This window comes from Peromyscus maniculatus, chromosome 7 (genome assembly GCF_049852395.1).
Source record: "Peromyscus maniculatus bairdii isolate BWxNUB_F1_BW_parent chromosome 7, HU_Pman_BW_mat_3.1, whole genome shotgun sequence".
In the NCBI taxonomy this organism is placed as follows: domain Eukaryota; kingdom Metazoa; phylum Chordata; class Mammalia; order Rodentia; family Cricetidae; genus Peromyscus; species Peromyscus maniculatus.
Window position 1 is genome coordinate 6117473 of NC_134858.1, and position 27663 is coordinate 6145135.

Genomic DNA, 27663 nt, shown 5'->3' on the forward strand with positions numbered 1-27663 from the left:
TCATAGAAAAATATTTAACTGTTTGGTATTTCTGTACTGGACTTCTTGTAGAACAGACAATTAAAGAGTAAGTGAGCTGACACTATGTTTGGAGCCAAAGAAATTACTCTGGGCCAGTTCTTAATCAGCTTCATACACAATTCCACTTTACTTGGAAATTCTAGGGATTGAACTCAGAAGAACCCAGGCCTAGTGGTACAAACCCCATTATCCCAGACACTCAGGAGGCTAAAACAAGCAAATGTGGGGTCCCTACTCTACTGCTGAGTTACACCAGCTCTATATACTGAACTGCATCACTACAGTAAGTCAGTCACCCCTACCACACAAATAAAAAGTTTTCTATCTATCTATCTATCTATCTATCTATCTATCTATCTATCTATCTATCTATCTATCTATCTATCTATGTATCTGTCTATGTATATATGTATGTATGTATGTATGTATGTATGCATGTATCATCTATTTGCCCATCAAACCACTTACCTACCTACCTACTTATCTATTGATCTATATGAAATTTAAAATACATGTATGAACTAACACCAAAGTCAGAAGAAAATCTTTGAGAAAATTGTGGAACCTGCAGTGTCAGGTGATCTGAGGAAACTTGTTGACCTTAGTAGCATCTAGTACTAGTCTTCAAACTTACCACTGTAACACACTTAAAAGACCTAGAAATACTATAAAACACCATACACTCCTTCAGACATTTCCAAGTTTTTATCACTAGTTTAACAGTCATGGAGGATGCAATTTTCTGCATATTGGAAATATATGACACATAGACAAATACATATCTTAAAATCAAACTGCACACCATTTTCTAATGCTCACTCAAGGATTACAAGAGCAAGCACATAACACCATCGCCTACTTTAAAGACATGAATGAGCTTATCTTAACAGGACTGGAAAGTCACTAAACGAACAAGATGAGTCACAGAATTACTTGAGTAAGTGTTTTATCAAGATGTCCAGCATCTCTCTGTTTTTCTCCGGCAATTTGTGCACCAGTGCATGGACGGCCTCCACTCTGTAGTTTTGGTCATCTGACTCTGTTATGTAAAAATGGTTACAGATATAATTGTATTCAAACATAATGTAAACATTAATCATGTGAACATCATATGTAATCCTACCATTCATGCCTTACAGTGCTGCTTCATAATAATAACAACTTATTAACCATATCTTTTAGGCTAAGAAATGTTGATTGAGCTTGTCCATGGCTTTAGGTTAGGAAGTAGAGAAACAAAACTGGGTGGTTTTGCAACTTGTTCCTCATCACTGGACTATATTGCTCTGGCCTAAGTCATTGCCTGCTTGAGTTTTGCAAACAGAGACAAGATAGGACCTTCAGGAATGTGGTGCACATGTGTACACATGTGTACACATTCATACATTGAAAATGTGAGTTGTAGACATTGGTGTAGACTGCCCAGTGTGTTAATCAGTATAATTCACATTCCTACAGAGGAACATGCTAGAGCCCTAACCCTGTGTGACCAGAGGGAACCAGCATTCTTCTCCTCAGTTCACAGTCAAGGAAAAATTCAGTGTGACCTTTCTGAAGCATTGGCATTATGCAAACAGAAGATAGTGAACTCACGGTGACATTTAGAAATCTGAAATTGGAGACATCACCTCTGCAAGTCCAGACTAAGGCTTGGGTGCAACCCGCCTGTAACACTTCAGAAGGAGCTGACATCCCCCATTGTCAGTAACAAGTTTGGGCACAAAAGCCCAGCATTTCAAGGCCTTTTGTAACCTCTTTATGCTACATTGCCATGTCACCTAGACACACATGTGTGGAGATGTAACCCAGCTCCGGGATAGTTCTGAGATGCCAAGACTCGGATCGACCTGCTGTATATGTGAAGATAAGATTATTTAGGACAAGGGCCAGGGTTAGCAAAGATACTTAAGAAAATTTGATTGGATAGGGAAAAAGAATGGGCTATAAATACAATAAACAGACAGAGACCCCTTATCAAGCGAGGCAGAGTGGCACCTGTAATCTTAGCCTTTAAGAGCTAGAAGCAGGAAAATGGCCACAAGTTCAAGGCCAGAATGGGCTACTAGGTCAGGTTGCTACAGTATTAGCCCTGTCTCAAAAACAACAAAACCCCATTTACCAACCCGACCATCCAACCCAATAACCAAATACAAAAAATATGAAGAGAAAAGTATCATCGTGCAGTTTCTCAGTTCCTTGATGCAGCCGAATCCTCTCTTCCGGTGAATTCTCTACTGTCTCCTAGGGTTCCAGTAATGTTTCACTTTTTACTGAAACTGGTTAAAAGAAACTTGACACTAGTTATATCCATTCAAAAACCAACTTAACACTGAGTAAATCCTTCCCTGAGACCATACACAATAACGATTTCCAAAGATGGAAGTAAAGAAAACCTCCTACCAAGAGCTTCTGTCATCCCAGTTTTAGACAGTGGCTCAAATGCCACTCCATACAAAGCCAAATCTCTGGATTAAGAGTCCAAAATTAAGGTTTGTTGAATAGCAACAACAAACCACTTCACTTATAGTCCTGGCTCTTACCGTACCCTAGTGTCTTGGACAGGCCATTTACCTAGCCAGTCTAGGTCCTGACTGGCTCATCAACAAAATGAGCTAATGTTCCTTGCACCCTATTCACCTTGCAAAGATGGGCTCATATGAAGACCATGTTGAACAGAGAGATTTCCAGAAAAAACTTAGAAAGGTGTGGTGTTAGTCTGTGGTCAGCCATGTGAACTTAAAACCAGGTCACCCATGTTACCTGACACTTTCTCTGGCAGACAACACTTCTGGGGCATTTCAATGTCTGGAAATAAATGAAGGCAGCTGGTTTTGTTTGTTTGTTTCTTGGACTGTGAAGAATGACTAATACTCTTTAATTATAGTCATATCTTACACACTTCCAACAATGAAATGCCGACTGGTTGTTACATGTGTAGGTCACTATAGTACACATTATGTTGATGGATCAGACACCAAGCTGGCACTCTGGTTCCAATAGCTGTAAAGTATATATTACTAACTTCGCAGGTCACATTATTATAGTATTCCAGCCCCCAATGTCCAATTTTCCAACTAAATCCACTAACTAACATTAAGGCAGCCAATGACATAAATAAACGATGTGAATCTGTGATCATAACAAGAAACCTCAGGGGTCAGGAAAGTAACAGAAGAATTTGCTCATACTATTTGATGGTTTTCCAGGTTTAGGAATAGAGTATGCAAGTGTGAACACTGACATAACTTGCCATATACACTGGTGACATGTTTATGACAGTTGCTGTCATGGGGCTGGAAAGATGGTTCACTGGTTAATGGCACTTACTGCTCTTGCAGAGGGCCTGGCTTTAGTTACCAGCACCCACATCAGAAAGTTCACAACTGCCTGTAACTCCAGTTCCAAAGGATTCAATGCCCTCTGGACTTCAAAGGCATGCACATGGTACACATAAATTCAATAAGGCATATACACATAAATGAATTTTTTTAAGTTTTCTGTCATACAAAATATGTTTAGTCACTCAAATCAAAAATCCTCACAGCTTTTTATAATCACATCAGACTGTCACCTCAATAACAATGGGTTTTGGGGGGATAGAGATAGTGGTCAGAGTTTGTCTTATTAAAGGACAAAATATTTAGTTTCATTTGTAAGTTTTATTGGCTTACAAACGATAGTGCAAGCTATTAAATATATTGGCAAAATTTTTAAGCAACATGTGAAATAATGTCGAGGAGATTTAAACTTTCATGTGTAAGTAACAGATGCTAAAACTGCATCAATCCTATGCTTTTGGTGCAAGCACACTTACTGACAGCAATGATGAAATCCTTGTGCAATTTGTAAGTCATCAGGGGCTCTGCAAGGCACCTACAACAGAGAAGCAGAGAATGTCTAGAACTATCGAATTTTCTGTCACTCTACATTTCCAGGTCTTCTTTTAAAACAGTGATCGTTTTTTGCCAACTAAAGGTGAAGCAATGACTAACAAAATAATTGGTTCGTTAGGTAGTATGACAGGTCCTGGAAGGGGGATCTGGACAGATCCACTGTTCTTGAGCACTCTTGCCACAACTGTGTGAAAAGGGATGCTACATTGAGGATGTAGCTCAGTTGGTAGAGTATTGCAGAATATTTGTTTACATTGTGTGAAGATATGTCACTGTGATTGGTTTAATAAAGAGCTGAATGGCCAATAGCTAGGGAGAAGAGAGAGAGAGAGAGAGAGAGAGAGAGAGAGAGAGAGAGAGAGAGAGAGAGAGAGAACTCTGAGAAGAGAGGCAAGGATTTTCCCAGCAGACTTGGAATAAGTCAGATGTACAGAAATGGAGAAGAGGTTTATTAAAAAAGCCACATGGTAGAATGTAGATTAATAGAAGCAGATTAATTTAAGTTATAAGAGTTAGTTGAGAACAAGCCTAAGCTAAGACCAAGCTTTCACAATTAATAAGAAATCTCTGTGTCATTATTTGTGGGCTGGCAATCCAAAGAGAGTCCAATGAGAAAGCTTGTTGCAAATGGCGGCCCACACTGGGTACCAGAGGAAGTGTTTATTTAATTATTCTTTATCAAAAAAAGAAAAGAAAAGAAAACTCAGGAGCCAAATATCAGCTAAGGACCTGACTGATCAGAGAAGCAGTGGAGAAGTGAGCAGGGACCTCCTCTCTCTCTCTCCTTCCCCAATCCAAAAGGGCCAAGAATCTTCCTAAGCCCCACCCTACTACTAGCTTGCTCCACCCTCTGATTCAAAATAAACTTTACTGGCAGTCTCGAAGTGTCAGATATGATCAAAATATCCCACAACAGTAGAGCACTTGTCTAGCACAGACAACACCCTGCATGGGTCGCTATCACCACATAACCCAGTAATGATAGTGCACACATGCAGTACTAGCACTCATAAGGTAGAGACAGGTGGATCAGAAGTTCATGGCCATTCTCAGCAAAGTTGTGAGTCGAAGGACTGTCGGGGATACATGATCCCAAAAACAAACAAACAAACAAAAAAAAATGGGTGTCATAACTTCAAAAAAACATTTCAATATATTTAAAAACATACACAAAGCCCCACATATATAAGGAAACAAAAAGACTAACTCAGGATTCATAAAATTGCAGCTTTTAAATTTAATATTGGAAAAAGCATGTATGAGTTCCAGAATGTGTACCTGTCACCAGTGTTGCTTCCTGTAGGTAAAGGCTGTGACTGAGGAGTGAACCCCATGTATACGGATTTCATGCAACAGGCAGATAATTCCCAGGAAGAAGAGAGCAGTCATGGCCAGAATCCCCAGTACTAAAACTTCCTCACCTGAGGTAGTTTTTCAGCCCACTCGTTATAGTCTTATTGTCCCACAGCTCAATATCAATGTCCATATCAGGAGGGGACTTGGGAGCTGGAAAGAATAAAATTTGAAATGTTTAAACTATAGTTCAAAGTATTACCTATGCCGCGATGAGAATGCATGCCAAGTCAAGCAGGTCAAAGGGAGGGCCATTTGCATCTTAGGGCTCCATTAAAGTTCACTTTAGGAAAGCTGCCTTTGTGATCTGGTTGGAAGCTCACTCTATTTCTCGCTCTCAAAGGTAAGAAAGGTAGCATTGCTGTCTCTCAAATCAATTTCTTGCTAACGGCTGGAAGGACAGGGCCATGCTTCTAAGTGCTTGGCATGGGCCAGCATTTACATATCTGAGGAAGCACTATCACCCTGAGATTAAAATGGAGGAGGCAGAGATACAGAGAAGCTAAGCAAACTCCAAGATCATAGAAAACTTTTAAGTGGTGGAGCTGGAATTCCAAGCCAGGAAACAGTCTAGAACTGTAGAGGGCATCTATACACCCATGCATATTCCTGTTACACTAGCTAACAAAAGGCACTTGAAAGGGCCCAACCTCACAAACATGCCACCTCATCTGTTACAGCTCAACACTGAAGACTGAACAAAGGGACTAATGGTTTAGCAGAGTGGGAAGATGTGGGCTCTTACATCCAAGGTCTTGTGTTTAGGTGGCAGTACCCCTATATCCCAAAACAAACTTTAAAACTTAACTTTCAATATGATATAAAAATTAACAAAGACAACAACAAATTGTCTATGTCTCGGAAACCTGTATGTTAGGTTACTTGTACAAATATCCCAAATCAACGGCACCCTTGTTTAATCTAAAACTTACAAAATGTGGTGTTCATAAGTTTTTGGACCTTGGAGTTCACACCTCCTATTCGGTACAGGCCTAAAATGGTGATACCTGAGGGAGGAAATCACAAGTGAATATGGCTGAAGGGACTTCTCAAGCACATATCTAAAAATCCCAGGCACGTGTCCATGCAGAACTTGACAGCTACTTACCCAGTTTTGCCAGGGAATCTTAGCCATCCTACCCTGGAAACACCCACCCACTAAAGAGTTCTCAGAGCAGGCACTAAACAGCGGTTTAAAAGTCCTTTGAGATCTTCAAAGGCCTAAGCCACCCTGCCTACTTACTACTCTTTGAATATAAAAGTGCATCAAAGATAGGAGACAGTATTTCTGTTTCTTCTGAGTCAGAGTCCTTTGCATTCAGTGGTGCCATGTCATCTGCATCTTCATTTCAAAGGCAGAGAAGCAGATTGAGAGAATCCAAGGATTCTGCTTCACTCCTTAAAACCCGCAAGTATAGGAAAATTCTGAATGGAAGTTCAAAGAACTCTGAAGCACAACAGGACTTTTGCTTTAAGCGAGAGTCTCAGAAAGAGAAAGTATGCAGCCTCTACGTGTGGAGGTAGTCTCAACAGGTCACGACTCATTCCCACGGGAAAGCTCAAGGATGCTAAGAATGGAACAGCTATTCAAATCACAAAGGAAAAGAGTGTAAGGCTGATAGAAGACGGATACAGTCTTCCTAAGATCTCCCCTCTAGTGTTTGAAAGAACATGAATCAGGCTTTGCTGACTCCCATAGGAGACCTTACCCTTTCAGAGGAGGGGATGGGGGTTGTGGGAGCAGGCTGTGGGGAGCGGGAGGAGGGATGAGAGGGGGATCTGTGGTTGGCATGTGAAAGGAATAAAACCATTTTCTTAAATAAAAAAAGAAAGAACTTGAAGTGATAAATAGTATTATGACTTTCAGAAAGAAGCAAACAAGGGAACATATTTGAAAAAGCCATAAAAAAATAGTATAGGGGTTGGAGAAAAGGCTCAGTTAAGAGCATTAGCTGTTCTTACAGGAACCAGGTTCAGTTCCCAGCACTCACAGAATGGCTCATACCCATCTGTAACTTCAGTTTCAGGGAATTTGATGTCCTCTTCTTGCCCCTTCAGGCACCAAGCATGCACACAGTACACATACATACATATAGACACACACACACACACACACACACACACACACACATATATATAAATCTTTGAAAAGAAAGAGTATATAACCAGTTGAAATTATACCTAGCTATATATTCACATAGTTTAAATTTATATCCACATAGTTTAAATTTATATCATACTCAAAACTGTTTTTGTGTTCATGGCCCAACGCTCACTTTCCTTTTTAAGTGAAATGTTCGGAGTGCAGGAGTGAGACTTATGGGAGTAATCATGCACCGTCTGCACACTCACCTCTTGTTTCCACAGCTTGAATGCATTTTCTCACGAAGTTGAACCCTGCTTCATTTAAGTACACTGCAAGTGAGAGACAGCCTAATTAAGATCTGATGTGCAACTCGCCTTCCCCCTTCAGCTGGCTCTGCTCTGTGCCTTCATGGATTCTACCACTGCATTCATCAAATGCCGTAATACAGCAGGGAGACTCACACTCACACTCACTTCATCAAGCTGTGTGCTAGGGAGCACAGAGCACTCTACACTGTAAATAGACCCTGGATAATTCTTATGGTGAGTGGAAAGTGATAGTAAGGCCTTTCATGCAGTCATTCTTTCCCATGTGACCACGACAACATCCTGAGCCTCTTAACATAATTCATCAGGTCACTGAAAACTCCACTCCTCTTTGCTGTGATGTCTAGTGCTCTGCTTTAACCAGTGTTCTTTTAAGTACATGCTTGGCGTTCAGAATAACTCAAACACACTCAGTCCATGTGCTAGCAGCTCCCCCATTTCTGGTCCTGGAGTAGAAAATAACATGATTTTCATTCTTTGCTAAACTTTCTTTAAATTAGTCTTAGGGCTGGTGAGGTGGTTCAGTGTGTAAAGGCTGCTGCTGAGCATCTTGACTTGAACTTGATCCCCTGAGACACACAAGGAAGAAACAGAGTCAACTCTTCCAGGTTGTCCACTGATCTCCACGCCAGTGCTATGGTGCACATGGCCACCAACATACAGCCACCCAAGCACCTACTCAATCAATAATGTAATAAGTAAATTTGCTTTAGTTTTTAAGCTGTGGGGTTAAAATCAAATTAGATTAATTATATAAAGGAAAACATTTTAAAAAGCTACGTAACACCCAGAGGAAACACTTGAGAAGTCTTTACATTGTAATAATTTCTATCATGTGGTAGGTATGCATTTTTTCAATATGCCAAAATACTAATGGATGAGAATAATTCAGACCAACAAAATTAAAAACCTTCCAATTCTAAAATGATGGTTATTTTTAAAGGTTAAGTAGTTGAGTACATTGTTCAGCTTGTCAATAAAACTGAGTGAGAAGCAGAAAGTATCTTCAAGTATTTTCCATAAGACTGTCCTCTAACACACAGAAAAAAGAGAAAGGTATCATGTAAAACAGAATTATTTTTTACATATTCATTTGGAGTAAAATAAACAATAGGCAGGCTATCTCTCAAAGACAGACTGAGATAGCTGGAAACAATGCTCTGGTCTATTCTAATACACTGAGAGCAGGTGCCTCATGTAGAGCAAAAGTTTACAAGGCCAATCTCTGGCTCCTGAACTATTCCATGGCTCCTGCTCTTGGCTTTCTCCCCACGGGTTAATGCATGATTATTAATCAGTTCAGGGTGTGGAGAAAACAACCAGGAATTTGTTCATCATGTTTGACTATGTGCACTTTGCCTCAAAGAGCTGGTTCCATGGAGCTGAGATGATACCCAGCATTGATTGAAGCCAGGAAAAACCGTAGGTTCCTCTAAGCTCTGGTATGATGCAGTATGACCTGGAGCATGTCCACTGACTTTTATGAATGAGACTCTCTACCTATAAAATGTGAGATGTGGCACTCAGTAGACACACCTGTCATCCCAGCACTGAAGAGGCTGAGGGTGGAGGATGTGAAGTTGAAGGACATCTTGGGTTACATAGTGAGACTGTGTTAGAGCAGAAACAAGCAGCAACAACAAGACAAAACAGAAACAAGAGAGCCCAGGGAGATGTGAACAAAAGAGCAACAAGCACCCACCTCTTAAGTCAGTGTTATGGACAGAAAACAGAAGACAGGTCAAGGAAACCAGTTTCTAAGCAGATGAAGAAGGTGGTGCTTACTCTTCCACATAAAACTTATGTTACTAGGAGTTGGGGAGATGACTCAGCAGTTACAGTGTTTGCCATGTAAGCATAACAACTGTAGTTCAGATCAACAGAAGGCAAAAGAAAAAAGAAAAAATACTGGATAGACCTTGTGGCCCACCTGTAATTGCAACCTCAGATGACTGACACATAGGATCCCCAGACTAAGCTGGCTAGTGAGACTAACCATACCGGTGAGCTCTAGATTTGACCAAGAGACCCCGATTCAGTGAATAATGTGGAAGAGCAATGGAGGATGCTTCCAGACATCAGCCTTAGGCCCCACCATTGGCACAAAAGTGCACGAGCATTCACACTCAAAAACACTCAGTTGCCCATACATCACACGTATATGAAAATAGAAAAAGAGATGAAAATGTTTGTTACTTGGCATGGTTTTATCTCGTTGTTTTCTCTTTTAAAAACTAAGTATAGCAATCTCTTCCTTATAGGACTACTAAAGAATGAGTTAAAGTGATTTGGAAAGTTACACGTAGTGTTTGAAATGGAGTAGGTGCTGTGTGGTGTTGGCTCTGTGCTCACGCCTGTCATTGACTGGAGTATAACGTAAACCTTCATGGACCAAGTCCTCTTTATTCTTTGGGTATGTCTGAAGCAACGATTGCTTGAAGGACTATCAACCAGTAGTGCTATTTTTCAAAAAGGCATATCATATTACTTAATAAAAAAACAATTTGGGGCCAGAGCAATGATTTGTTTCTTTAAACAGACATAGCTCGAGCATACAGTGATAAAGCCTCATGAATCTAGGAGGTTGCTGAAAAGATAAATTGGACTTTAAGAAATGTCCCTATGGGTTTATTATACTTTAGTAAATCACAATGATCAAATGCAATGTGTCACTGAGCTGAACAGACTGTGTACACTGTGACTGCTCTTCACATATATTTACTGCCCTGTTCTTCACAAAGGAAGACAGAATGTTTTAGCATCTTGAAGATTGGTTATGGTCATGTGATCAATGAGATGGAATGGAAATGATCCTATGTTACTTCCCAGCAGATCAAGATCAAGGTTTGCCGTTTTCTCTTGTCACTGGCATAAGATCAGCATGGTACAAAAGGAGGCTACTCTGTGAACTTGAGTTTCAGAGTAGAAGCAAACCATGGAGGACCTGTGTGGACATGTACTATAAACCAGCAAGATCCTTTGCTGCAGCAAGCCTCTGAGATCCGAGTATCAGTTTCATCACACCGAGACCTGTCCAGGGCTTATTTAATTATGTGTAATTTAAGCAATTTTTGCTGTGGCAACACAGACTCAAGAAATATATTCAACTGAACAAAATTAGTATCCTTAAAGAGAAAAATAAGTCCTGTTAGAACCAGCTCTTGTCAGTTAATTTTCACACAGTTCTGTACAACAATGCCTCCACTAGAGTGCCCAGCATTCTCGCTGTGGTATGGTTTACACAGTTTGCCTCCAGTTGACTTGATGTAAGATATAGTTACATTGACAGCCAGGAAGCGTCAATTTTTAAGAAATTCATGTGATAAAAAAATGAGCTATTTTCTAAAGCTGTGAGAGGGTTATTATATTGCTTTCCTTCATGCCAAGAAAAATTCAACTAAAGCAGTGTTGTTGATTTTAATAGCTGAAAAATAAAAACCATTTACTCCTTAATTTCACAAGAGACGGCTGTGGAAAGGTTTATTAATAAGTCAAATGATACCATTAAAAAGGGTGTGTATGAGCTGGAGATTCAGCAGCAAGCAAAGCACTGCCATACAAGCTTGAAGTTTGGGCCCCTGGAACCTACACGGGGTTAGACTTGGTAGCATGCACCTGTAACCCTAGCACTAAACAGAAAGATGGGAGCCACAGAAAGGAGATCCCCTGGAAGCCCCGTAGCCTGGTGTGCTTGGCTACAAACAGGAGGCCTTCTCTCTATTAAAGCAGAAAGTGAGACAACACCAAGGTTGCATTCTGACCTGCACGCTGTGCACGTGGGTATCTACACTTAGACACACAGATAGTGAGTGTTTCTCCTAACTCTCCTTCAGTGAAAGACAAAGTATTCTTGGTGTAGGATAGAAAGAAAGGGAACTCATCCTACATGGTAGAAACATGGAGTTCTAGAGGGATGCTATGTCTTCTTCAGAACAGGCAACCAAGATGAGCAACCAAATGTTTCCTCCCGCTTCTCCACCATATCTGAGTGAGCACCCTCTTTGGTGGCTTCTCCCCTGAGACCTCCCTGTGCCTCACTCCCACTTCTCCCACAATCTGTGAACTCTCCCCAAGACCCACCCTGTGCCCCACACCTACTTTTCCCTGTTTTAGAGAAGACCAGAAGAGTACTCATAATCAAACTGTCACCAAATTCCCAGACATTGAAACCCTGTAGTACTAATGTTATTTGGCCTGAAAACAGACTAACTTAATAAAGCTAATTTATTCAATCAAAAGTTAAGTGTAAGCATTTTCTCCCTGTTGGAAAGTGTTCAGGGCTAAAGCTTTTATTGAAATCCAACTGAAGTTTCCATTTGGCTGTTTAGCAGTACAAAAGCTATTAATCTTAACAGATATTCCAACAGCAATGGGGAAAAGAACAGCCTTCTGCAGCTAACAAAGCAAAAGTCCTTGTTCTTTCAACTTCCTCCTGTTTCAAAACACCCCAGACCCTTCCCGATGTAACCTGTACCTCCTCAGGGCTTCTAGGACAAAGCAATGCTTGTCTTTCCTCATCCATTTATATTTCTAATCTGGCATTTCTGATTAAAAAGATACAGATATCCAACATCATACCATAAGAGTTTTCAGAGGGGAAAAAGATGGGAGCACATTTGTTGGTACTCAGGATGCCCTCAGGACCTTTCTCATCTTCCTGAAGGATGAAGAGTTGCCCCTTCCCCTTGCTGTGAGCTGCAGATGTATGAAGTAGGAATTCAGCTGACAATGGCAAAAGTATCTGGAAGAGACAAGAACTCTTCCAGGGGACACTGGCTTTTGAATGTATTAGCTGTTTCCTGCAGTGAATCTCTTGTAAGCTGCTGTAGCTTTCCCATTTGATGCTTTTCTCAAGAACTTCTAACATTGTGGTTGATCACTCATTGGGCACAATTTCCCCTATGCTATTGGGGTATTGGGATAACATCCCCCAACTGTGTTGACAACAGTCACACAATCAAGACCTCTTTTTTTCAGACCTTTGTTACTTTTTTAGCATTAGACTCAGAAGTCTGCCTTTTTGTAATTAGCTCTGTAATGTAATTTCTCCATTAGCAAGTATCTGGCCAGGGCCATCTCTGGACAAAACATTTATCTGAGATACTTCTCAAATATCCAAGGACAGACTTCAGATAGATAAGCATTCAGACTACCTGTTAATTTCCTGAAATAAGGTAAATATCCATACTGAGACAACTACCAAGGCCAGGAAGGTGTTAGGTACAAAGCTACGTTTCTCATGCAAATTAAGCTTAGACTCTCCTTTCTCCCATAGCCCAAGTGATATCCCTAGTTCTAAAGGATTCCCCCTTTAACAAGGAACTCAGAACAAAAGGGCTTTTACATACCAGGTGCATCAAGTTGAGATGCAGGCTACCTAGTATTTGTCAATAAAACTTTGACCCTTGATCAAACATAGTTCTGTTCTCATGGGAGGATGTAAGGATGGACCAATTTACTTAGACACCTGGGGAGTTCTAGTGATAAATTACTCATGCAATGCAAAGCTCAAGAGGAATATTGTTCACAGAGGGCAACTATTTAGAGTATGAAAGAAAGGTGTTTCACACTAGGAAGATTACATCCCAAGGCATACATGGAAAAAATCACCCAGACAATGGTCAAATGTTAAAGCTGTTCAGAAACCTTAAGATTATATAACCCACACAGCTAAGATGTGACTGTAGCTAGTAGAAACATCTATTGAAATGGACCCCTTTTATCTATCCCAGGAATAAATAGATATAAATAGGAATAAAATAGAATAATACAGAACAGACTAGACAGGAGGATATGAACTAAATACCTCTGTTTTCAGAATTGCTACTCCATCTAGATCCAGGGGAGAAGGGCCTGCTAGAAAGCCACCACAGAAACTATGTCATCTGAGTAGAGACATGGCTCAAGGCAGCATCAGAGAAAACCCACGACCCATGAATTGAACTTTTCTTTATTAAAGACAAAGATGAAGATGTTGAGACAGGGCAGTGTATCGAGAAATAGAACCTGTTTTCCTGAAAAATATGTACAGATGGCAAGGTTACGAAGAACTATGAGTGAGGTTCTGTCCCAATGGACCTGTTTGAGGAAGAGTTTCGTTCTCATTTCAACTGGACAGCATCTGTTTTATATGGATGACAGCTACTACCCTTAACCTTAAAATGAATTAATCAACAGCATCTTATCATCTCAAGAAGAATACAGTGTGTCATATAACCACAACAGTATTTACAGGTTCAGTATCCTGGACCAGTTCTTTGTGGGGTTTCTGGCGTTTTGTTTTTCACGTGGAGCTTTGTCTTAAGAATGATCTAACTTTCCTTTTCTAATGAATTACACAGCTTCATTTATAGCATGGAGGGAGTGTTGAATCGAGTATGACTGCAAAGCAAGGGACTCCTTGCCCAGGCTACAGAAGGTCTGCTGGACCCATGAGCACACCACAGCCTCACTCTCCACTTTACGGCATGTGCTCTGAACACCTCTGCTGCAGCCTTGTGTAGGGCCACTCTAGTTCTTACTGTTTTGTTTCCACGATTCCCATGGAATCAGGAGTTAAGAGGTTTCCCTCTGGTTGTGTCTGAGGAAGGACCAAGCCAAGGGGGAAGGCACCAGTAAGGGTCAGAAGGTTCAGATTCCACATGATCTTTCTGTGGCTTTCTCATTTCTCTCCTAGGAAATGTAACTGGTTTTATTTGTGGCTTACTCTGCAGGCAAGTCAGAATGTAGAAAAGCTTATTTCTGATTAAGTTTCTGTCCCTTTAAAAATCATAGTTAAGTCAAAATCTAAGAAGTGTTCATGTAAAACCTTTAATGAAAAAGGAGAAAAAGAACTTACTTTCTTCTTTCTTGCTAATTATGGCAGGCAGCGTGTAAATCTAGAAAACAAAGGATGTCAGTTAGTTACTGCAGTTAATGGTCCATACAGAACATTGGCAAGGTGATGCTTACATTGAAACAAAACCATGGATGAGGGCTCGAGGTCCAGCAACTATTTCCAGGGTACAGCCATCTGTCTAGCTGATCCACCAACCCCCTAATATGGTTCCATTATTAATGGTCCAGCCTGGGCTAAGTTTGCCTTTCACCATCTGACTTATGTATTTCACTCTCTTTTCTGATTTGTGCTTAAGGCACCTTCCTCTGGAAGTGTCTCTCACAGTGGAATTCATCTGACTTTGCTCCTTCCTCACAGGAGCTGTATGGGTTTTGGTTTCCATGGGCACGGTCTTGACCACATTGCTGAGATAACAACCCATTCCTGCATCTGCTCTAGGTCAAGACTTTTTTTTTTATAATTTATTTTTCCTGCACTCCAGAAGAGGGCACCAGATCTCATTACAGATGGTTGTGAGCCACCATGTGATTGCTGGGAATTGAACTCAGGACCTCTGGAAGAACAGCCAGTGTTCTTAACCTCTGAGCCACCTCTCCAGCCCAGTCAAGACTTCTTAACCATTGGTGAAAAGTTTAACTATTTTTAAAAATCTACCTCTGATTGACATTCTTGATTTTTGATTGACTGACATTGTAAAATACAATAGAGTAGAAATGGAAAATAATAAACAGAGAGCCAGATCTTCTCATTATTTAATTTGATGGACTTAAAATCACATCCTTGTGTGCTCACATGATCCTCTAAATTCTACTCACAGTGTCTGGGCTCATCTGATTGTGGACTGGAACAGGGTTAAAGGGATGGTCTCAGAGCACACTACCCTGGCACCATTGCTCAGGCATTTAGCTTGATCTGTTCTTGTGTTCTCTGCCATGAATGGAACCTTCTCTAGTGATGTGACAGCACCTCCTGTTTATTCTGTGTGCTGTCACTCAACAGACCCAGGAACAGTGGTCAGTAAGAAAGCAAAGAGCAACTAATGACCTCTCTCTTTCGCCCCTGGCGTCTGTGAGTAAATTACAACACAGACATCAAAATGACTATTACAAACAGGATGTGAACCAAAGCGGATGTCTCCCCCCACAGTTTTGTTAAGCCGTTGTACTTTAAAATGGCCTGGACCAGAGGATGACTCCACACATAATCTTAATAGTAACTCAATAAAATGATGCAAGATATGCAGCCAAATTAATGATTATAAATATTTTAAAGTAATTTTAGGGTTGTACATCAGTCTTGGAAATCTCCCGGAAAACAAATGACAAGTGGGATTGCATGCCTGTGGCTGAGCTGACACAGGAGAGCAGGACGGGCGACTGCCATCTGACTCGTCACTTTAACGTTCCCAGCTACGCTATATACACAGAGAAGGCACACGCAGAGGTGCTCTGTGAGCTTCAGAGTAAAACACAAGTTAGAGATGATGTCGCTCTTACCGGCTCTTTTCCATCCATGGCCTCCAGCCAGAGCTTCCGGTTAGCTTCAGAGAATGCCTGTAGCGTAATGATGCCATGCCTACCGACAGACAGACACTCTTAAATGTCAAATTCATCCTATTGTGCCCTTTTGCATTTGTAAATTTTCAAGTCCTTGGTTAATTATAAAGCCGTAATTTGGAAAAGAAAAAAATAAGATCAAATGCAATGAAGAAAAGGGGAAACTGAAAACTAGAAAATTTTTTCTACAAGTGTCTTTCAGAAAAGTCACTGTACACACCCCCACACACATTCACCCATATATACATATACTCACACAAAAACATACACATACACACTCATATACATGTACACATACACATGTACATACACACTCACACAGGCACACACAGATACACCCATATACACATACATGCACAGAAGCACACATGCACACACACACATACATGCACACATATACACATGAAAAAACACACGCACACACACTTTTTAAATTTAAATAATGACAGGTAAGTCATGAAGGTGTGAGGCACAGGGCTGTCTGAAGAAATTAGTTCAAACAATGTCCCCTGAAATGGTCAAAAAAAGATGGCAAATGCATATCCAATGATTTTCAAAGCTACCTGATATTCAAAGCTCAGGACCCTGATGTGGCACCAGCTAGTTACTAACAATGATGGTGTATGAAGCCTCAGCTCACAACAAGCCAATGATTACATACTCAGTGTTTCTCTGCACCATGACCACAGTGTTAAAAGGAATTCCCTGAAAATACTCCTCAAGTCAGGTGCGGGTGTGATCTGCACCTGGGAGGCTGAGGCCTCATGGCTTACACACACAGGCTGAGTACTGAGTGAGGCCGTTTCAATAAACAGTGTCCCCAAATCTCTTCCCTGCAGCCACTTGAAATAGTTACTTAAGGATGTATTATTTCCATATAAAAGAAGGCACCATATAAAAGGTGTGAGGATAATGTAAAATTTTATATAAATTATCTCATATAAAAGAATTGATGTAGTTAGCCTGGAAATTACAAAGATTTGCAAATACTGGGAAATTTTTTCATTACTAGTATGAAATTCTTAAAAATTTGGAATAGCATAAGCTGACAACAAATTACTTGTATTTCTTCTGTAGATATGAAAATACCTCATTAGAACGATAAGAAAAGAAAAAAGCGTATATAAGGGCCCAGGTGATCTGGTGTGATGGAGTTTATTGTCTCTCTGGGGCAAGTTCTATGTATTACAAGCTATATTTCAAACTTGGGATCCTGTGCAGGGATTCCAGATGCATGTCATGCCCAGCCTTGCTGCAGAGTTTTAAGTCAATGTCAAAGTATCAATGACGCAATTAGAACAGCAGTCAATGTTTTCTGGATGGTTATATTTTATGTTGGTATGTGTGTTCATAAGAACACTTAATATTTGATTTAACCATCAGGAGACCCTGGGGGTGTAGACTTATTTCCCCATTTTACAGATGGAATAACAAAAGCACAGAGTTTGTGTAATTATAACCAGAACATGCAGAAATATAACAGTGCTATGCACACAGTAGGTCTCTAGAGGCACTGAACTTGGTCAGCTGTGGAGTTAATGGTATTCCCTCTGGAGGCTTCTTATTCCTTGGTAGCAAGACCACTAGGCTTTAAATTATGATAAAAGTGCTTGTGTGAAACCAGTGAACAATGCTGTGGCTCTCCCTCTTTGCTGGGGTGCAGACGGCTCTGCCCTCTCCACTAACATGTCCATTATATCAACTCTCCAGGTTCTTTGTTTTGACTTTTTCCCAGCATAAGGTCTCTTGTTCCTTTTTAAAAATATCATACAATGGAAATACATCCAATAAAGATCATGCATCTGGATAAATATGTGAAAGAGTGAAGTAAACACATAGATGTCCTCTTTACAAATACTATATTTTTTCATGTTGTGCTTATTCAAACTTAGAAACAGAAAGAAGGAAAAACTACAAGGTGGAAACTGATGCTCAAACCTTTCGACCACTTCTATGTCAAAGCAGAAGCGTTTGTCAATTGAGTCCGTCTTTCGTCGGATACATGACTTTAATTTAAACATTTCGGGTGAGCCAGTAACGAGGCCATTCTGAAAGAAGAAAGGCACATAGTCACTAACACAAGGGAGTGAACTGATGTACACTGATCCAAAGTCGCCAACTGCAAGTGTTAACTTGAAGATAAGCTGACGTATAATGGTTTCGCTCCTCTACTCTTTAATCCTCCTCACTCATTGACAACACACTGAGCCATTCATTATTTATACTGTGACAGGACTTCCCGACACCCTTGGACACATTTACTCTGACAGGAACAGACGCTCACAGTGTACCTACTCTAAGGACACAGACAGACATGGCATTACAGTCATTGAACATCACAGGTGCATGTGCAGTCCATGTGTTAGGATATTTCTCCATCAGAATCCTCTCTAATAAAAAAGTAAACATACAAATTCCCCAGGTAGTAAGAGGTTGGTGCCATGGATATGCATTTCTGTACTGGAGCCTACACAGTAGCTAGCTCCAAGTCCCCAAGGAGCCTCCAGAATAATGAAGCTCACATTGGTCATGCTCCTCCAAGTCTTGGATGGGACTGAACAGGGGCTGCCTCTCAGGAGCTCTACATGGGAGATGCCTAGCTACATCAGGGAAAAGCTTAGCTAATGTTCGTTAACCCTGCTTGCTTGCAAACCTCATTGATTTATTATCAGTGCTTTGATTGTTTCGTTTGCATTATTAACACCCCAACTGTCACACAGGTTGAATTTCTGATGATCACTACCCTAAGTGAGTCACAGCTCGATGTGAATTTTGACTTAATAACTCTGCAGGTGATGCTATCCACGGGCTTTTTCTCTGCTATGTTCCCATTTCTTTTGCATCTGTCCTTCACTTTGAATTACTAGGCTCTGCTGGCTACTTGAGCACAATAAGTTTCAGCTGACACTTCTTAATGTTCCTAGTTTCTATCATTTACCTATGCCTTGCCCTACATTACAAACTGCCAAGGTGACTCTTTTGCTTTCTAGAAACAACTTCCTCAACTGTTATAATAAGGTTGAAACAAATTATCTTTAGGATAAAATTCTCCTCCAGACTTAGATCTTAGTGCATGACCAAGTTAGCTAATTCACAAGACCAGTCATTGTCCATGTTGGTAAGCTAACTAAAAAATAAAGAAAGAAAGTAAGAAGAGAGGAAAGGAGGGAGGGAGGGAGGGAGGGAGGGAGGGAGGGAGGGAGGGAGGGAGGGAGGGAGGGAGGGAGGGAGGGAGTTACACCCTATATGCAATGAAGACTGTACCATTTCCTCAAATAAGATGCATCATGTCCTATAATGGTAGCTAGCCATGAGACACATTTAACAACTAATTTACTTTTGGAGTAAGTAAGCCTTGATTGGCTTCTTTGAGAAATTTGTTAGGCAGCATTTTGGTATGTGAGTTTCTAAGCTATTAGAGGCAAAGAGAACACAAGGGCAGCTGTAGCATTACCAGTAGGGACAGGATGCAGAATCTCTGAGCCAAGCTGGGCCTAGCCACTGGCAGTTCCTTCCTTGGTTGCTAGCCAACACATAGCACAGAGCCCTACTTCTGAAACTAGAGATGTAAGAGGGTACCTCAGTCATCTACTGAAGGATCCCTATCTGTAACCAACTGTTTATAAATACATGGTAGCCCAGTTAAAGAAAAACACTGCCCATTCATTTTTATGTCATTAAAGCTATTAAAATTTTTTAAATAAAATTTTCAGTTATTAAAAATGTGTGACATTATTAGGCACAGGAAACACAGGTGACACTTTAACTCCCATTCCTTAAATTAGAAGCTTGATTTGAAGAGGAGAAAGCTCACTCACCATCTTCCCACTGGCTTTCACTTCTGAGACGCTCATTGTGAACATTTTGCTCCCTTTGTCATAAGTGCAGTAGTGTTTAATCCACGTGAAACCCAAGGGTCCTAGTGCAGGAGACAAAAACCATTCACATTCAGATGTATGGTTTGTACCTAAGTGTATGCATGGGATGGGCACACCTGTACACGGACAGTGTCCACACATGACTGTAGCGAGGAAGGCCAGGATGAGCAAAAGTGACTGAGGATGGCACCATGAAATCAACAAACGTCTTTACTCAGTCTTTCTCAGAATTGGGAAACTTATAAGTAGTCCCATATGTCAACTTCAGCTATCTCGATCTTGTCTGTAAATGTGGAATCTGGTAAGCAGGTGTGCTCAGCTATGGACAGAACATTTGAAAATCCAATCATACCAACAATGCATACATGTAACTGTTTTTAGAGATGGGGTCTTGCTTTGAAGTTCAGACTATTCTCAAATTTACCATGTAGCCAAGGCCAGCCTTGAGCTCAAGATCCTCCTGTAAAGCTCCCAAGGGCCAGGATTACAGAGATGCCTCCATTCCTGGCAGCTGAGGAGCATATGTTTAATATTTGTGTGGCCAGACATACACTGTCACTCGGTGAACACTTGGCAAACTAAGCTAGGCATGGATGGTCATCCTTGACTTTACTGACCTTGGAATTACTTCCTCTTGCTGTTGCTGTGAGGGAAATAAGCCCATGGCCGGGGGTGGAGCTAAGAGAGTAGGTGTGGTAGAGCATCAGACGTGGTGCTCCAGGGCTGAGACAGCAGCACTTCAGAGGCAGAGGCAAGAGAAGTTCAAGGTCACTGTTAGCTACATAGCAAGGCCAGGGCCACATGAGCTCCAGGAGACTTTGTCTCTTTAAAAAATCCAAATGTTCTTAAATTAATAATGTCCCTGTTTGTATATTATTTATATTAAAAGAAATATGCATATCAGTGATGTTCAGTTTTGTTCCCCCATAGGCATGGTCCCTTTTCTCACAGCACAGCACATCATGTTATGGCCTGGTATTGTCCCTGAAAAACTCGATGCTCCTGCATCTGCAATGGGTGTATCCTTCATTCTGCCCTTCATTGATTGACAAAGCACAAGAGCTTGCATTTACCCAGAGAAGCCGAGTGAGTGTTCTGAATCCAAGGACCATGGTGGGCTGAGTGGATTGGGAAGAGAGCTTAGGACTCCCTTCCTCGAAGCTTGTTCAGCTAGTGCTCCACCCACTTAACACAGAAGTCCTTAGCCACCTCTGTGCATAATGTGACTGCTGGCTTGATTTCAGAACCCAGCACTCAAAGGCAAGCAGTTAAAATATAAAGCAGCACCTTGAGATGGTGTTTCATGAGCCACTGGGTTTCTTTTTGTTAGTAATAGTGTCCTTGTGTCAGTTTTAACTTTTGCTCATACTTACACTACTCCAGATCTTAAGATGACAGGGTACACATACACTTTGCAATCACAAGGGATTACAGCAATTAACTCTAGTTCTGTTCCAGGACCTCTTCACACTACAGTACTTGATGACACTTGATACTCCGTGTCATGCAATGCACAACACTTAACAGCTGCGAGCTGGTGAGTGGAACATGGCTGATGCAAACTGGCAGCCACTTCATTACTTAGGTAGCGGTGTGTGAAGTAGGTTCTGCTGTTGTCTTAAAATGAAGCTGCCACCAAGCTCTAATGATATTTTAGACCAAATATGTAGTTTTTCCCCTGCCTTGTCTTAAATTTGAAAGCTGCCACACTTCATGGTGACATTTGCTGTCCCCCCACTTCATGCTTTAAAGCTTGCTGGCAGCTGTGTGGGAACTGGCCTCAGACAGTCCACTTAAAGCCCCCTAAGGTATCTGAAAAATTAAAACATCGCAACTCCAAAGCTGCAAAACAAAAGAGGCCCAACTGTCCTGCCCAGTGACCACAGAACGCCGTGGCAGAGACTGTCACATTCACGAACACCGCTGCACACCATTACCTCAGAACCTTTAGATATTATAAAAAACATTACATAGCCTAGAAGAGCAAGCCTGCCAGCTGTGCACAGGCATTGGGGGTTCTGTTTAAAGGAATAATACTCTCAATTGCTTTTTATCGTTTTGTTTTTGAAAAAAGTTTTCATATGATATATTCTGACCATGGCTTCCCTTCCCTCATATCCTCCTGGGTCATCCCCCACCTCGTCACCATTCTGACTCCACACGTTCTTTCTCCTTCTTCAAAAAGACAAATGGAAAAAACAAATAATAAAACAGAACAAACAAATTAACAAAAAGAAAAGAAGAAAGAGCATAAGAAATTTTGTATCTAGCTACATTGTTGAAAGAATTTATCAGCTGAAGGAGTTTCCCAGAAGAGTTTTTAGGGTCACTTATATATGCAATCACATCATCTGCAAATAAAGATACTTTGACTGCTTCCTTTCAAATCTGTATCCCTTCATCTCCTTCAGATGGCTCATTGCTCTAGCTAAGACTTTGAGTACTATATTGAATAGGTATGAAGAATATGGACAACCTTGTCTTGTTTCTGGATTTAGTGGAAATGCTTTGAGTTCCTCTCTGTTTAGGTTGATGCTGGCTGTGGCTTGTTGTAAATCACCTTTACTATGTTGATATCTGTCCCTTACATCCCTAGTCTCTCCAGGACTTTTATCATGAAGGAGTGTTGGATTTTGTCAAAGGCCTTTTCTGCATCTAATGCAGAGGTATTCTTGCATTCAGTGTGCAATTATTTTATTGAGAATTTTTGCATCTATGTTCATATGGGAAATTGTTTTGTAATTTTCTTCTTTCTTGGGTCTTTGTGTGGTTTAGGTATCAGATTAATTGTGACCTTGTAAAAATAATTAGTCAATGTTCCTTCTGTTTCTATTTTGTAGCATAATGAAAGAGTACTCTTTCTTGAAAGTCTGGTGGAATTCTGCAGAGAATTCCTCTGGTTCAAGGCTTTTATTATTTTATTTAAAATTATTTTATTATTTTATTCCTCTGGCTCTAGCTCCAGACTAGACATCATTAATGTAATTCTTGACTGTATATATTGTATATACTTATTGGATATAGTTTTTCTTGTATTAGTTATAAGCTTTTTTAAATTTTAGACAAAAAAGGGGAAATGTGGTGGTACTGTGTTCCCCGAAATATTGTGCATGCTAATAAACTTATCTGGGATCAGAGACAGAACAGTCACAATATTAAACACAGAGCATAGGCAGTGGTAGCACACACCTCTAATCCTTGCATTCCAGAGGCAGAGATCCACCCGGATCTCTGTGAGTTCAAGGATACAGCCAAGCATGGTGACTCATGCCTTTAATCCCAGGAAGTGAGCCTTTAATCCCAGGGAGTGATGGCAGAAAGCAGAAAGATATATAAGGCTGCAAAATCTAAACATGCAGTATTTTACTTTCCAAAAGCAAGTACAGATCCATGAAACTGGAAATAACAGCTTGTTTATCACTAGTGAGAGAATGGCACTTTAGGGCACATCTGACTTGAAACTGAGTTGATTTAGCCAAAATGGTCAAAGTGGCTTCATTTAGCGACAGCACACAGAAAGGATCCTGTCACCTACCTCAGTTGTATATGGATGGATTTATGCTAATTTGTGTGGGAAAAACATTCTGAGCATGAGGCTGCTATGACAGCGCTCTGTTGGGTCTGCTAATGGTTTTCTCACCTCAGAAAGTAAAGCCTGTGGATGAGACATGGCATAATTGCCAGTTTTGCTTCTGAATACCGGCAGTACCCAGAATTTAATGTAACGAAGATGCTTCTGAGGGAAAAACTAGCAGTATAGTCACCAAGGTGATTCATCCTGACAAGGGTTTTGATTTTCAGTTTTCTATGAAACTTGAAATTGAGATGGAGTACCACAACCAAATTCTACAACTGAACTTAGCACTGTTCTCATTAGCGATCCTATGCTAAAATCTGAAATAACTTCCTCACTTTGCTGATGGTGGGCAGAATACGGTCTTAAATTCTGTACAGAGATTCAGTCTTCCCTTGTGAAACCATAGCATTGATTTCAAGTAAGTAACCAAAGTATGTGGTACAGACACAGCACATTGAATTATATGACACACCAAATGCAGGGCCAGCTAGATGGCTCAGCAGGTAAAAGCATCTGCCGCCAACGCTTACAACCTGAGTTCAGTCCCTGGAACCAAGATGGTGGAAGGAGAACCCAGAAGTTGTCTTCTGACACACACACACACACACACACTCTTTTTTAAGAGGGGGTAAGGCAATAAGAGGGGGGTAGGGTAATGGCTAAGGAGTTAAAAGTATCTGTTATGCATGCATGAAGCCCTGAGTTTGGATCTCAAACCCCAAGTGAAATGAATGTCAGGAGGGTGTGTTGGCCCTCCGGTAATTCTAGCCTCAGTAGGCAGAGATGGAAAGTCCCCAGAGCAAGCTGCCTGTGATGGCTAGTCTTGGTTGACAACTTGGCTACATCTGGAATTAACCAAAACCCAAGCTGCTGGGTACATCTGTGAGGGATTTTTCTTGATTGAATCATTTGATGTGGGAAGATCCACCTTAAATCTGGAGCATATAAAGGTGGTGGCAGCTCATATAAAGGACATGGGAGAAGGAAGCATGCTCTCTTTGGCTGCTTGCCCTCACTCTCACTCGGGAAGTTCATCCCTTCATTGTTGTTAGAGCCTATTTCCTTAGGAGTCCAGCATATACTGAAGACCAGCCGAGACATCCAGCCTCGTGGACTGAACCACTATAGAACTCTTGGACTTTTCACTGGGAATCATTGTTGGAATAGTCAGACTGCAGCCTGTAAGTCACTCTAATAAATCAATCAGTCCTGTTTCTCAAGAACCCCGGCTAATACATTGGCTAATAAGACTAGCCCCATTGGAGAGTTCTGGGCTTGACTGACAGACCCTGCCATATGAGGAACAATTTCTGATATGAATCTCTATACACATGAGTGCATATGTGTGTGTACAACCACACACAATGTGTCCATACACATGCCAACATGCATGCACACACATGGATTCCATACACACAGGAAATGAAAAGGAAAATAAAAAGAGAGACCTCAAATTGGTCTCTGGGACTCACGTTTCTCCTGGACGTAAAGGTAGCCCTCCATGGTCCACTGGCTGGGTGGTCTATAGTCCTGGTTAGCAGATTTCATCCTCTGCATCAGTCTCTCTACCTCTTGTCGAGTACTTTCAAAGTTATTCCTTGTCTGAAGGGAAGGGAAACAACACACTCACTGGGCATTTTGCACCAGGCTTGAGGAACTTCTCACCTAAAGTCTCAGAACTGCCAAGGCTGTCAGGGCAAGCTTGGTCCTATTGGTTCTACCAAACATATAAGGACTCCGTTGTGCTGAGCTGTGTGTCTGCTTTGAGTCGCTTTAGTAGAGACATTCCCAGTGACTGCCTACAATCTTCTCTGGCTCTCCTTATGTGAGATAGTTTCTACTTTCCCACTCTCTGGTGAGTCCCAAGTAGGTGAACAACAGCAACTAACATTGTTAAGCATCTGCTAGCTTTGGGTAGCTAAGATTAAAAGTAGATACATAAGAACTTAATCACTTTTGAGGGAGAAAAAAAGATGCTTTCAATATATGTGACAAAGGACAACTTAAAAAAAAAAATCTCCTCTTGTCCCAAAGGCTTGTTTTGATTTTTCTTTTTTAGAATTAAATAAAATCACTTTGCTATGATGAACTCACAAATAAATTGATCACATGGGTAGATTAAGGTGGTCACTCAAATAAACTGAGTTCCAGAGTCTACATCTCAGTGAACTCTACAGTTGAAAGGCTTTTTTGAGAAGACATCACATGGTTTGGTTTCTGGAAGTACTAACACAGTTCTTAGAAGACAGGTGGAAAATTTATTTATACAAAGTCCTAGTTCTTACTTCTTTTGAAAGTAATAGTTCATACACTTGATAATAAGTTTATGTAAGCTGTAGGGGGAAAAAAGAGGTTTTCTCCAAAAGAATCTGTTTTACATTCAAAACACAATACCCCAACAAAGTATATCTAAAAACATAAAATCCACAGCTCACCCCAAGATCTCTCTGTGGCCCACAAACAGAGAAATGAACCTTAAAGTAGATTAGGCTCCTTTTCTGGGGACTTTCTTGCTGTATTTCTCTTTAAAACACAAGGACTGATTATTTTCAAGTGCTTCCTTTTTCCTATTCCAACTGTGGATATTGTAGCTAATACAGAAACAACTCATAAAACTCTGGCGTCGGTATTTTTCCTTTTTAATCTTTACTGAAGACAGACAACTGCCTTCCACATTGAAAAGACAATGCAAATGGGTTAAAGATGAAATGATTCCTGCTAGGGGATCTTAGTGCAGTAAAAGCTGAAACCCAAACATGATTAGAAATTACAATCCAATTGCATAGTTCTTCAGGGGCAAGCCGGCCAGGTAGTGTCCTCACTAGACTCCACAAAGACAAGACCTAACAAGCAGGAACAGCTTTCACAGAAAACTGAGTGAAGGCTCCCTTGGTTATTATGGCTAGAGTGACTGAAGACTCAACATTAGGACCTCATCCTTGCCTAGGTCTGACAGTGACAGAAACGTGCTGGCTAATGGTGGAAGTGTCGTTATGTGTTCAGAGACTTCACAAAATAAGCTGGTAGAAATGGCCGGTTTGTGAGTAACTCACACCCATTCTTTAATGCAATGCTTTTGGATGCTTCAAAGCTACATTTAAACTTAAACTTATCTGCAAATAATCAATAGCACCTGCTTCACATATGATTTAGGAGATATGAGGCCTTAGAATGTGAAGACTCCCTCCTCTGTTCCTGGCTTTGAGGATAACTCACAGATAAAAGGAATACACATTGTAGGAACCTGTGAGGTTCTGATATCTGTATATATTGTAAAATCATTTGTATAATCAGGTTAAGTAATATATGCACCACCACATGTATTTACTATTCTTGCTTGTATGTGATGAGGAGCTTGTGTATGGTAAGGTCCATAAAAAAATGTATCATCTATAACACTGTATTAATTATACTCACAGTGGGTATGAGAATCCAGACTCCATTCATCTTGTGCCACCCACAAAGCTAACAAGAATAACAAGTAACTCAGGGTCCTCCACCTTGGTAATATTTACTTTTATAAAACACAGTAGCATACATTTTTCTACCATAAAATCAGTTCTTCTCTTACATAGTTCAATTCATCAGTAGGAAATTAATTATGAGGACATCTATAATGTGGACTTGCAGTTGACCATACTTAGACAAGGTCTGGCTTGGTTCCAACTGAGTCACTCTGAGGTCATTGCTACGGAATGACGGGGAGAGCAGGTGCATCCTTACATTCTGCAAGTTGAACTGCAGCTGTTGCTTATACGGTGCAAATTCCTGGGCAAGTTCATATCCCTCGTGGTAAAATGTAAATAAACCCTGAAGGAAGGACAAAAGCTGCGAAGATAAAAACATACACAAAATCATAAAAGTCTGTTTTTTATATATGAAAAGATCATTCAGTATGAAATATTAAAGAAATCACATTTCATTATAATTCCCAAAGTAACAACTTTCGATCAATGCATTTGGCCACAGAATCACGAACGTGAGACAGAAACAAAGGAGCGTTGCCCATCATCTCATGTCTGGTCATGAACAGGTGTGCTGTGGACGGACAGTTCTGCCACAAGTGAATCATGAAATGCCACTGAGGGCTCTATGTGGGATCGTGGGTGATCAGGAAGGGTTTCTAGCCAAAACA

General features: G+C 40.7%; 1 protein-coding gene across 3 annotated transcripts in view; it reads right to left on the reverse strand.

Annotated features, from left to right (window-relative positions):
• Arhgap42 (Rho GTPase activating protein 42) overlaps window positions 1–27663 on the reverse strand; it is a 219443-nt gene that overhangs the window by 15442 nt on the left and 176338 nt on the right. For all 3 annotated transcript variants that reach the window (XM_042280384.2, XM_006983781.4, XM_042280385.2), the window contains 11 exons: window positions 27252–27356; window positions 25001–25130; window positions 19892–19992; window positions 18012–18121; window positions 16014–16092; window positions 14518–14557; window positions 7620–7682; window positions 6200–6274; window positions 5336–5420; window positions 3836–3894; window positions 955–1060 (listed from right to left, as the gene is read on the reverse strand). In XM_042280384.2, coding sequence (XP_042136318.1) covers window positions 955–1060; window positions 3836–3894; window positions 5336–5420; window positions 6200–6274; window positions 7620–7682; window positions 14518–14557; window positions 16014–16092; window positions 18012–18121; window positions 19892–19992; window positions 25001–25130; window positions 27252–27356 — 953 coding nt within the window. The remainder of the gene's footprint in view (window positions 1–954; window positions 1061–3835; window positions 3895–5335; window positions 5421–6199; window positions 6275–7619; window positions 7683–14517; window positions 14558–16013; window positions 16093–18011; window positions 18122–19891; window positions 19993–25000; window positions 25131–27251; window positions 27357–27663) is intronic.